The sequence below is a fragment of the Bombina bombina genome, chromosome 2, assembly GCF_027579735.1.
Source record: "Bombina bombina isolate aBomBom1 chromosome 2, aBomBom1.pri, whole genome shotgun sequence".
Lineage (NCBI taxonomy): Eukaryota > Metazoa > Chordata > Amphibia > Anura > Bombinatoridae > Bombina > Bombina bombina.
Genome location: NC_069500.1, coordinates 1,143,425,829 through 1,143,438,949, shown reverse-complemented (window position 1 = coordinate 1,143,438,949; position 13,121 = coordinate 1,143,425,829). Strand labels below are relative to the sequence as shown.

The 13,121-nt window shown below is 37.1% G+C and overlaps 1 protein-coding gene across 1 annotated transcript in view; it reads left to right on the top strand.

The window, feature by feature from the left end:
- Positions 1 to 13,121, top strand: part of LOC128647450 (probable ATP-dependent RNA helicase DDX60) — a 728,313-nt gene that overhangs the window by 509,329 nt on the left and 205,863 nt on the right. Inside the window, exon 28 of the mRNA XM_053700236.1 lies at positions 11,442 to 11,546. Coding sequence (XP_053556211.1) covers positions 11,442 to 11,546 — 105 coding nt within the window. The remainder of the gene's footprint in view (positions 1 to 11,441; positions 11,547 to 13,121) is intronic.

Here is a 13,121-nt window from a genome sequence, read left to right as displayed (position 1 = left end):
TCTTATGATTTATGTATAACATAATTATCTAAAATATCATTTTAATTATATTCCAAATATTACTTTGTTCTCTTGGTATAATTATTTAAAGAGCAGCTATGCACTCCTGGTTAATAAAAATGAGTACATGGGTGAACCAATGACAGACAGGATATATACTGTATGTTGGCAACAATAAACAGCTCCAACATAGGTTCTATGCTGCCCCTGATCTTACCTAAATAAAACTATAATCAAAGGATACTAAGAATATTAAGAAATATAAAGAATATAAATATATTAGATTTGCTTTTAAATATATATGTTTTAGCAAAATAATGGAATTTATGTCACTTTAAAAAAAAAAGGAAGAGTGTGTTCACAATAAAACATTAATGAACCAGATAAATCATTCAATTCCAATCAACTTACATATGTACTCATAATCAATTTAATTCTTTTATGTTTCTTATTTCAATCATGTATTTAAGTTTAGGAGCCATTCCATTTAATGTTCATCACCTGTGGTGCACTTGCTGATTGTTGCCTACATTTAGACAACAATCATCAAGCGCTCCCCATGTGCAGATTCAAAATGGGTAGATTCCTAAGCTAACATTCCTGTTTTAGTAAATTACAGATGATAATGAAGTTAAATAGATTATAGGATTACATATTTAAGTATATAAATACTGCATGCTCTAATTCATGAGTTTTATTTTGAATAGGCTATCCCTTTAAGAAATATATCAGATGCTCATTTCAAAGAGACAAATCCAGATATAATATAATCCTTAAAATAAATCAATACATACAATCCCCTGAGATTGCACACTTGAATGGCATGGTTACCTCATAGAAAATAATATAGAAAAATAAGTCAAAGGAAATAATTTTTTTATCATGAAGATGAGTTTTATTATTACAGATTTACCCTCATTCAAATGTAATTTTCAATGTGAAAATCATATTTATTCAATACAAAACGATGACACATTAAAGTTATAATGTGTCATAGTACTAATATTTATAAAATATATGTAATGTCATGTCTGCTAAAGCAGATAATACATTTGCAATATTTAGACTATTAACCAAAATACATAAGTGCTTAATATTACATACTTCAAGAGATATGAAGTATTGTCTTTAACATGGAGTTATTGAAACAATTTAAAAGTGCATTGTGCATTGGTCCCAGGGAGAGTCTGTGTCTGTTCATATGATGTCAATTAAAATGTATTAATCACCTCTATATCATGGCAATCACATATATGTTGTGTATACACCAGTGCTTAAATATCATAAAGATACATTTATCTAATTATTCTAAATATTGAATAATAATCTTGACAAAAAGGAGTGCATTAGTCATGATAGGTATTAGTCATGATAGGTATATATTTCAGATATTACATTCCACATAGGACTATAAGAATGAATGCAAGGTATTTGGCCATATCAACAGGAAGGAGTATTTACTTTCCAACTCTTCTATAACTGTATAACCCTTATTAGCTTCATCTGAAGGAGCAAACAACATATGCTTGTGGAATATAAATCATAACATTTACACATGTCACGTTGACTAATGTTAGATAGCATATACTGTATAAATTTCAGACACGTATCCCCAAGTATTCTTAAACGGCATAATATGATATCCTCAATAAAAGGACACATTAATTTATCAACAATGTACACCTGCATATTAATTGACATCATGTGAAATAAAAATGAATAAAGCTGTTCATTTTTAGCAGATAAACAGCTATTAGAATAATATTAAGATATATGTTCAAATTTGGATTAGAAAAATGGATGCATATTTATGAGATGAAAATCGCACTTAAACAAGTGCTTTAGTGCAAAAATTAGATATGATATATCTTGGGTGGAAAAAAAAGAATATTAATTAATTCTTGCGGCGGGATTTTGACTTTGGAGGAGAGGTACTTAGGGGGGCAGTGTGGCGTCTTGTGCGACGCCCACCAGCTGAATGTGAGGCTAATAACCGGGATTCAGGGTCCTGCAGGGAGATGACAGAGGATGCAAGGGAGGATGGAGTTTGGGGCCTATCCGCGAGCCTCTCCACTGCCTCTGCCAGGCGGACGAGTGAGGCATTATGGATGTCCATTTGGCTCTGTATCCTTCTCAAATCCTGCTGCTGCTGGAGCCTGGACAGCCTAAGCTCTCTATGTATGAGCCTCAGTAGATCATCCTGCTGGGACTGTGCCGGACCCTGTTGTACATTTGGTGTCTCAGGAACTAATAATTGGCTGGTTCCAGGGCTGTCTCTCCGTATTGGTGACTGTGAGGTTGTCTGTGATGGCACTGTTGGCAATACATTGGTGGGTGCAGTGGGTGGTGGTGTGGATTCCTGTTGTGCCATAGGAGTGGGAGGCATATAGTACAGATGATGCAGATCTGTATGCTGCTGTGGTGGGTGCATCATCTGCTGCTGAGGATAATGATGTCGTGGTGGGTGCATCATCTGTTGCTGAGGAGGATGTTGTGGTGGGTGCATCATCTGCTGCTGAGGAGGATGTTGTGGGGGGTGCATCATCTGCTGCTGAGGAGGATGTTGTGGGGGGTGCATCATCTGCTGCGGTGGGTGCAGCTGTGGGGGCTGTGCCATTTGTTGCTGCGAAGTATGCATGAACTGCCATTGTTGAGGAGGATGAGTCTGCTGGGGTTCAGAACCCAAAACATGAAATGTTGTCTCCGAAGTAGATGGAGAAGGGCATGATACATCCTCCACCTCATATTCCCTAGGCTGCTGCATATCATCTTCTAAGAGGCTGATATAGGAGGTAGTGTCACCATAGATATCCTCATCCTCCTCAGTGAATGTAGGAACATCCTGCTGTGGTGTTGGTGCAGCTTCATACTCCTCCTGTTCGGAACCTACAAATAAATATACGGTATGTTTACATTATCTATCTAATAGAATATATTACTTTGTAGCATAACAATACAGACTATTATATTCCATATTTATGTGTATATATGTACACACACACATACACACACACACACACACACACACACATACACACACACACACACACACACATACACACACACACACACACACACATACACACACACACACACACATATAGTGTGTTTGGGATAAAATCCAAGCATATATGATCATAACTGAGGAATCTTTATAGACTGTGTCTTAAAGGAACATTGTTAAAGGGACACTGTACCCAAATATTTTCTTTTGTGCTTCAGATAGAGCATGCAATTTTAATCAACTTTCGGATTTACTCCTATTTTCAAATGTTCTTTATTCTCTTGGTATCTTTATTTGAAATTCAATAATGTAAGTTTAGATGGTGGCCCATTTTTGGTGAACAACCTAGGTTGTCCTTGCTGATTGGTGGATAAATGCATCCACCAATCAAAAACTGCTGTCCAGAGTTCTGAACTTAGAAAAAAGCTTAGATGCCTTCTTTTTCATATAAAGATAGCAAGAGAACGAAGAGAAATTGATTATAGTAGTAAATTAGAAAGTTGATTAAAATTGCATGCTGCATCTGATTCACAAAATAATAAATATGGGTACAGTGTCCCTTTAAGGACAATGACACATGATTTATATGAAATGCTTAATATTCTTGGATATTATATTATCAATATTCTTGCTTGTCGGAGCAGATATACAATACAGAGTGCTTGCTGAACATATTAAATACAACTATGTATATTTAGATTCATAGCTAAACACAGATGGGTATTTATGATATACAACATATATACATCACATATATGGTTATATTTAATATTGAATATTCACCTTCATACACCTCTTCAGGTGGCACAGAGGTGTCCATTGTCCCCTTACATCCGTGAACAGATTCATCCGAGATGACATTGGACAGCATCTCCTCCCATGACCTTAGGTGTATTCTCTTGCTAGGACCACCACCGGTCCCACGTGCATATTTGGCCTGCTGTGCCAGCTTAGCTTTGGTTTCCCTCCTGCAGTCATGATAGCGGTGTTTAATGCTGGCAGTAGAACGATTACGTCCTAAGCAGCTGACTGCCACTCGAATCTCCTCCCACAGCTTATTCCGGACAGCCAGCCTCAGGTTAGGGTTCTCCAGCTGAGCTGCCCTCTCCAAGTATGCCTCAACAAGAGCCTCCTTCTCCTCCTCAGAGTACCTCTCCTCTCTAAGCCTGCCCTTCACACCTGAAGGGCCAGCAGACACAGACTCTCCCTCCTGTGACTGGGGACCAGCCCTCTCTACCTCCTCTGTCCCTGCAGGCTGTGACAGGCTACCACCAGCCCCACCCCCAGTTGCCACAGTCTGCCCCACTTTCCCTTTTCTTTTTGTGCCTAGCTGAGGCTGACTCCTCCTCACTCCTCCCACCTCCATTCCTCTTCCACCCTCTCTCCTTCCCTCCTCTGCCAGGGTTTGAGGAAGGACAAATCCTCCACCCAAACCTCGGCCCCTATTCCTGCCCATACTACTCCCTACTTCCCCCCTCCCCCTCCCTCTATCCACCCTCACCACTGCCCTCCCCCTAGCCACCCCCTTCCCAACTCCACTAGGCCTATCCATCCCTTTCTCCTTCCTCCCTAACTCTAACCTAACACTAAAGTCCCTAGCTTACCTAACTACACTAATTCACCTAACTAAACCCTAAATTAAATAGCCCCAAAACTAACTACCTAACCTATCTAGACCCTAACTATCTCTATTCTATATCCCTCAAAAAAAAAAAATTGTGGGGGTGAAAATAAACAAAGGGATGTAAATGAAAAAGGAAAAACTAAGGAGGATTAGAACAAAATTATAGAAAAATAATAAGGGATGCAAATGAAGAAAGGGGTGAGCTATATAGTCAAATGAACCAAAAAATATGGGATCTAAAAAAAAAAATAGGATGGGAAAAATATATATATAAAAAAACAAGTTATATAGTGAGGAAGGGAAGGGTAGTCAAAGGGGGGATGGGAAGTGGAATAAGGGGATTAATGAAAGGAGTAATAAAGGAAGATGGGGATATGGGGGTTAATGAAAAAAAAAATGTGAATGTGTTTGTATCAAATAAAAGTGTGTGTGTGTGTGTGTGTATTTGTGTGTATAAACTAATGTGTGTTAATTAACTAATGTATGGATGTGTGTGTGTGTTCCTAATATTATATGAGGCCTACAATAAGAATATATGAAAATCAAATATCAAACTCTCCACTAACTCTCAAACAACTCTCAAAAACCCAAAACTCCTACCAACGCAACTAGCTCCCGTGTCTTTCTCTCTAGAGGCGATCACAGGTAAAGAGCGCAGGCGCAAACCGTTATTCTTATAGACAGAGGTCGGGTTACCATGGCAATGCACTTGTTATGGCGCGCTTTTCGACAAATCCGACATCGGTTGGCAACGCAAACTTACGTACAGCCGAAAAGAGCGACTGCGCGCAACACGCTAATCTTTTCAATGGAAACCTGGTACTAAAATGGAGCCGTAAATTACTTTTAGCTGTCGTCCGCTTCGGTAGCTTACGGCTCCATTTTTAACGACTCAATGGAAGCGAGGCCTAGGTCGGAGAAGAGTTGTCCTGTATACGGACCTAAGAAGGTACACTATGCTGGCCTATTGTACCAGACAGGCTCGATGACCCTAGCCCACGCAACCCCAAACAGTCTGAACCGCTATGATCTGCAGCAGAATAGACTGACTTTGCTCAAGCCCTGGGTGCTGTCTTGTGGCTTACGGCATCCAGACCGCTTCTCAGCTTCTGGAGTTGGTTGACTGTTCCATTCGCGGTGGCATATTGGAACTTTATGGCACTGAAGACACATCTGTTATTGTTCTTTCCTCATGCTGAGGAATGTTTGTCAGGCCGGCTCCAATCATGTCATTTAGACAAGCCCTATACTATCGTTGTTGTTTAGTTTGCAATACGTTTAAAATCCTTTATTTCTGCCTCAGTTTATACCCTCCTAGTGCAATTTGTGCATATACTAGTTTTGCTCTCTGATACAAATTTTTTCTCTTTTTAAATTACCTTTATAATACATCAGTTACTATAACACACTGTTTACACGGATATCCAAGCATCCATTTAATAATAGTCTATTTCAGTCACACACCTCACCCTGCATGATTGTGGTTATACATATTTACAGTCATTCAGGTCCAAAAGCCTATTAACCCTTCCCATGCACTTCTACCACACCATAATAGTCCTATCTTTTGCGCTCATGTATCTACAATGCGCATAAAAAACTATCTTCCTGAGAGGTATAGGTATGTATATTTTTATTTTATTCACCGCAAGGCACGTAGTAATCTCGCAATCTCACCCACTTTCATTATAGGGATAGTTTGCTTACCACACACTAATACCAGGATCCACATGGATAACGCATATTTGTATATCCGATTTTTATTAGAGCTCCCATATACTCTCAACTCTCTGTTTAATCTATGTATTTACATTGAAATTCGCTTTACAGCACATATTTTTGCGCTCTCCCACTATCCGTATTATAGCTGCTGCGCTACCACATAAAATTAGTTACTAACCTTGCATATGCCATAACAAAAGTGCACATGAGTACATCAGAGTAACCTTCTGAGCCATAATCTCCACTTTTCCTCTAAAACTATAATAAGGCCCAAGATATTTCTACACCTGGACTCAGTACTGACTATCATACTCCCTGTAAGTCACACACACTGCACCTAGGACATGTCCTCCTTCCCCTCCCACATCTTTACTTTACGTACGGCTCTCGCCTGTTGCACCCTTGTTCCTAATGTCTCCCATAATCATTATACTTGCTATATAACTATATACTTATAAATTAGTCTTAAGAAGCTACCATCTGACACAACATTATTAATAAAACTGGTCCAAGAGTGACCAGGACAGTAGCTACTTCACATCTCTGTTCTAAAAGAAAATGAAGTCTCATTTAAGTTTGCCTAGCTTATCTCAATTTCTGTTGTTTTTCATTTATGATGTAGACACCTGTTAATAATAAGAATGGTTAACCGCATGCCTTTCTTAACCAGGCAGACAGACTGTCTTACCTCATCACTAACTAATTGTAACGGAGACTTTTATAGCTTCTAAGATATCATTATCTGAAAAGTTAATATATATTCACATATTCTACAAGAGACGAACCTGATATTTTTCTATATGTTGTATTATATATGACTGTTTAGCTCTATTTATTTATTTTATGGCTTAAGTAACAAATCCCTCACCAATCTCTCCCTGGCCCAAAAGCAACCACTCCAAATGCTAACCCCCCTCTAATTATAAGCTTAGTAAGGCCCAAGGGAATTGCAATTGTTTTAGGAGGACTTAATTGCAGATAATATTTGGGAAAAAAAAAAAGTGCAAGAAATCATTTGGTTGTAACTCATTAGCCCTACGCTTATGCTTATATGGTTATCTATTAGTAACTTACCACGCCCCCCCCTACCCTCCCCCCATTCTTATTTTGAGCGGCTTTTGCCCGCTGCTTACCCCCCCCCCCCATAACCACTACTAAGGTCCAAAAGCGGCCTCACAAATGCCAATTTCCCTCCTCACCTTTCATTGGAATTCTCAGGTCCAAAAGTGACCCCTTCTTCGAGTAAAACAGGGAACCCTAACTAATATATAAAAATGAGATTTCATTCTTAGACACTTTGTACTTTTCAATCATCAATACATACCACCATGTATTATATGAATGAATAGTCAAATATTGACTTGTGATATGTAATGCTTATTTCCGAAGTTCAAACATGATCACATATATTATTTTAGCTTCACCCTCAAAACTGTTTCCCTCATTAGCTATCTAAGTGCTTTAGCGAGTATCTAAAGGGTCTCATGACCAGTTTAAAGAGAGTATCAAACTTCTTATCCTTGATATTGTCTGGACTATTACTCTCGTGCTCAATAGATATTTGTTTGTAACGGGAATGCTGCGCTTCTAAACGTGGCAGGTCTATTTACATTGTTTTGAATGGAAAGGTAATACTGTATCTGTACATTGATGTCTGTTAAGTTTTTATTGTTCTCATCTCTAATAACCTCAATAAAAATAAAATTTATAAAAAAAAAAATAAAAATGCATATACGTATATGCTGTGAATTCATACACATTCTCAGTAGGAGTTGGTGACTCAAAAAGTATAAATATAAAAAGACTGTGCACATTTGTTAATGGAAGTAAATTGGAAAGTTGTTTAAAATTGCATGCTGTATCTGAATCATGAAGTTTAATTTTGACTTGAGTGTCCCTTTAAAAATGTATATGTATGTATGTATATATGTATCAGGACCCAGGTTTTTTTTTTTTTTTTTCTGCCCATTGAGAAAGGTACCGGTTTGGTACTGAAACGTTTGGGATCATAGAACTATGCTGATATTGATGTGAGGAACTATTAAAATTTGAACTTACTTTTAAGACCGGTGAGTGCAGTTATTCTCCTTGTGGGATTAATTGTGACTGCTGTATACACTGCACGCAGCACCCCGGCGGATGTGGCTCTGTAACAGTGAGTGCACCTAATTTGGATGTTTAATATATTATATATATATATATATATATATATATATATATATATATATATATATATATATATATATATATATATATATATATTGTATATACAGGGAGTGCAGAATTATTAGGCAAATGAGTATTTTGACCACATCATCCTCTTTATGCATGTTGTCTTACTTCAAGCTGTATAGGCTCGAAAGCCTACTACCAATTAAGCATATTAGGTGATGTGCATCTCTGTAATGAGAAGGGGTGTGGTCTAATGACATCAACACCCTATATCAGGTGTGCATAATTATTAGGCAACTTCCTTTCCTTTGGCAAAATGGGTCAAAAGAAGGACTTGACAGGCTCAGAAAAGTAAAAAATAGTGAGATATCTTGCAGAGGGATGCAGCACTCTTAAAATTGCAAAGCTTCTGAAGCGTGATCATCGAACAATCAAGCGTTTCATTCAAAATAGTCAACAGGGTCGCAAGAAGCGTGTGGAAAAACTAAGGTGCAAAATAACTGCCCATGAACTGAGAAAAGTCAAGCGTGCAGCTGCCAAGATGCCACTTGCCACCAGTTTGGCCATATTTCAGAGCTGCAACATCACTGGAGTGCCCAAAAGCACAAGGTGTGCAATACTCAGAGACATGGCCAAGGTAAGAAAGGCTGAAAGACGACCACCACTGAACAAGACACACAAGCTGAAACGTCAAGACTGGGCCAAGAAATATCTCAAGACTGATTTTTCTAAGGTTTTATGGACTGATGAAATGAGAGTGAGTCTTGATGGGCCAGATGGATGGGCCTGTGGCTGGATTGGTAAAGGGCAGAGAGCTCCAGTCCGACTCAGACGCCAGCAAGGTGGAGGTGGAGTACTGGTTTGGGCTGGTATCATCAAAGATGAGCTTGTGGGGCCTTTTCGGGTTGAGGATGGAGTCAAGCTCAACTCCCAGTCCTACTGCCAGTTTCTGGAAGACACCTTCTTCAAGCAGTGGTACAGGAAGAAGTCTGCATCCTTCAAGAAAAACATGATTTTCATGCAGGACAATGCTCCATCACACGCGTCCAAGTACTCCACAGCGTGGCTGGCAAGAAAGGGTATAAAAGAAGAAAATCTAATGACATGGCCTCCTTGTTCACCTGATCTGAACCCCATTGAGAACCTGTGGTCCATCATCAAATGTGAGATTTACAAGGAGGGAAAACAGTACACCTCTCTGAACAGTGTCTGGGAGGCTGTGGTTGCTGCTGCACACAATGTTGATGGTGAACAGATCAAAACACTGACAGAATCCATGGATGGCAGGCTTTTGAGTGTCCTTGCAAAGAAAGGTGGCTATATTGGTCACTGATTTGTTTTTGAATGTCAGAAATGTATATTTGTGAATGTTGAGATGTTATATTGGTTTCACTGGTAAAAATAAATAATTGAAATGGGTATATATTTGTTTTTTGTTAAGTTGCCTAATAATTATGCACAGTAATAGTCACCTGCACACACAGATATCCCCCTAAAATAGCTATAACTAAAAACAAACTAAAAACTACTTCCAAAACTATTCAGCTTTGATATTAATGAGTTTTTTGGGTTCATTGAGAACATGGTTGTTGTTCAATAATAAAATTAATCCTCAAAAATACAACTTGCCTAATAATTCTGCACTCCCTGTATGTGTGTCTGTGTGTTCATATGTATTTAAGTATTTATAGATGTATTTATAGACATATATATATATATATATATATATATATATAATAACATTTTAAATTAGGGGGAGGTAAAAGGTTCACACAGCTTATAAGCTTAGCTAGGGTTAAAGCAGTGATTCATAACTATCCCAGGACAGACTGTTTTGTGGTTATTGCCACTCATTAGCTGGGAGAAAGTTTGAATCACTGCTGAGTGAATTTGCATATCTTACCCAGAATTCCTTGCTGCATTGGAAACAGTGTATTCCAGAGGTTTTCTGTGGGAGAAAAAAGGCCTACTGGCCTGTCTATTTGTTAATGAACTACACAATGAGTTATTTTCTCTCTCTCTCTCTCTCTCTCTCTCTCTCTCTCTCTCTCTCTATATATATATATATATATATATAAACATAAATGCATATGTACACATATATAGACATATAATGAAGTGCATTGGCGCCTTTTGCAGTTTAGTAGATAAAAATATGTAAAAGAATATTTGTGTAATATTCAGGATGGCGTAGAATATGAATCAGGTTTTTTTTCTTTATTGACTTCTATGGGGGGAATATGTAAACACGCATGTCGGGTTAGCACAAGAGCGAAAACAGTTTACTTTCAACTCGTAATACGAGCGCAACCCACTAATTTGCACTTCACTCATAATCTGGCCTAATATATACTGTATATTGTAAATATGTTTCTGTTAAAATATGTTATTCATCTATTTGCATTTCGATTTTGACCAGAATATCCCTTTAAATAGGAGAGTAATATTTTACCCTTAGATTGTTAGATATTTATCCTTGCACAACTAAAAGAAGATGGATCCTTCTCAATACCTGAGTGTATACACTAGAATGGGACTGAGCTTCTTAGCAGCAAAAATGGTGGACTGACAGTACAGTTATTTTTTGGTTTATGCACTTTCACCACTACTGAATATCTTTAGCTTCCTGGCCTTTTCCCTTTGATTTCTTTCTATATCCTTGTTTCATCTCTATTAAAATGTTTGCTTTTTCCCATTTCTAGAAAAATTATAAAGCATCAGTCTGAGCATTATATTTTATAGCTTGCATTTGTTTTACAACTGTTATATTAATGAGAAAGTAGAACTCCCTCCAGCATGCACTGTTGTTTATGATCTAATTTATGTTTATTTGGGGTAATTGTTTAAGGGGGTTAATCACATTTCCTTTCCTTCAAAAAAGTCCTGAATTAACAGTTATCTTGTATTCTTTTTTTAAAGGTTATAACAGCTACAGGAACACTGGCTCTTGGAATCAACATGCCATGTAAATCAGTGGTTTTTGTTGATGATTCGGTTTACCTTGATGCACTCAACTACAGACAAGTATGTGTCAATACAAATATGTCATTTTGTAAGATAGCACAAACCATTTGTTTTTTTTTATACAGACAGGGTAGTACTTCTTTATTTATTTATTTACAAAGCATAAAATACATACATGAAATACACAAAATACAAAACAAAAGTACTCGTCAACTTGTAATTATATAGAATTATATCTATTTTTCTTTTAAATGAACTTGTCATCTTTATCTCTATCTGCGGTACCCACTCTTAAAAATCAGTTCTTTCTAAACATTTTTTGTTTATTCAATTCCCAAATCCTAACTATTGACTTATTGAATTTAATTTTCCCTTTTTTCAAACTGTAGAATTCTTCAAAATTATATTTTCCATAACTTATTGTAACCATATATCTAGGTCAGGAGATTCCCTCTTTTTCCACAGCTTTAAAATGAATCTCTTTGCACTGTTAAATAACATCAAGATACAACTAGAGGTAGGACTGTTCTTTTTATATCTTATGGACTGATTTAATACCACAGATTAAAGATCATAACTCCATTTCTTTTTAAGTATTCTAGTGTACAATTAAATACCTCTTTCCAGTATTCTCCTATCTTTGGTCACAATCACTATATGTGAGCCATGTTCTCATTTTCTCCACAATTTGGCCAGCATAGGCCATTTGTGCGTTATTATCTAATATATCCTCATCTTTATTAAAGCTTTTAAATTGTTCTGCTAAAAATTCTTTATTATCTGCTAGTGAGGTTAATGCAGATGGAATTGAAGATATACTTAAATATCTCTTTATAATTTTGTCCCATATGAAAAAGGTTTCCTTTATTATACAGTATTCTAAAGAAAAATTATCTTTCTCCTGGATTTAACCAACACTGATTACTTAAATTTCTATTTAATATTATTTTATTTTCTAATTTTATCCAAAGCTTAGAATTTTTGCTATTATATCAATCTGTTATCCTTTGTAAAAATGTTGTCTGTCAATATACCTCTAGGTTTAGAACTCCTAGGGGCCAATTTATCAATGCTTCAACTGATAATACGCTGGAATTCTGCGTCAAATTAGACACAAAGTTGATCCGCCGTAGTTAACAAAGCGTCAAGATCGTCATTTGTTGAAATGTGTGACATAGTATATGCTTCCCCGATATCAATCTGACGCAGATTGATGTTTGTGTTATTCGTGCGTAATACTGATCATCTGCTGTCACATTCGACTCTATTTGATCCTCTTGTCAATTTATCAAAAATTCAACAGGTAACCTTGCGTCTATTCTGACGCAGCGTACCTATCGTTCAAATCGCCACTCTTGAGGCCGCGAATGCCATAGAAATCAATGGGAGTCTGAAAACACAGGAAGGTTATGTTCCATGCTGCAAGACAATGAAAGCATATTAGATAATAAAATTTTTTTAGAAACTTTATTAAAATTGTATACTCTCTAAATCTTAAGACAAAATATGGGTCTCATGTCCTTTTAAGTTGAGTTTATTTAGCCCTTTTTACTAAATAAAATCAAGTAGGGAGATGTTACCCTACTTATGGATTATGTTACATCTTTGTCTCTCCTTACACAGCAAGGGGGCAAT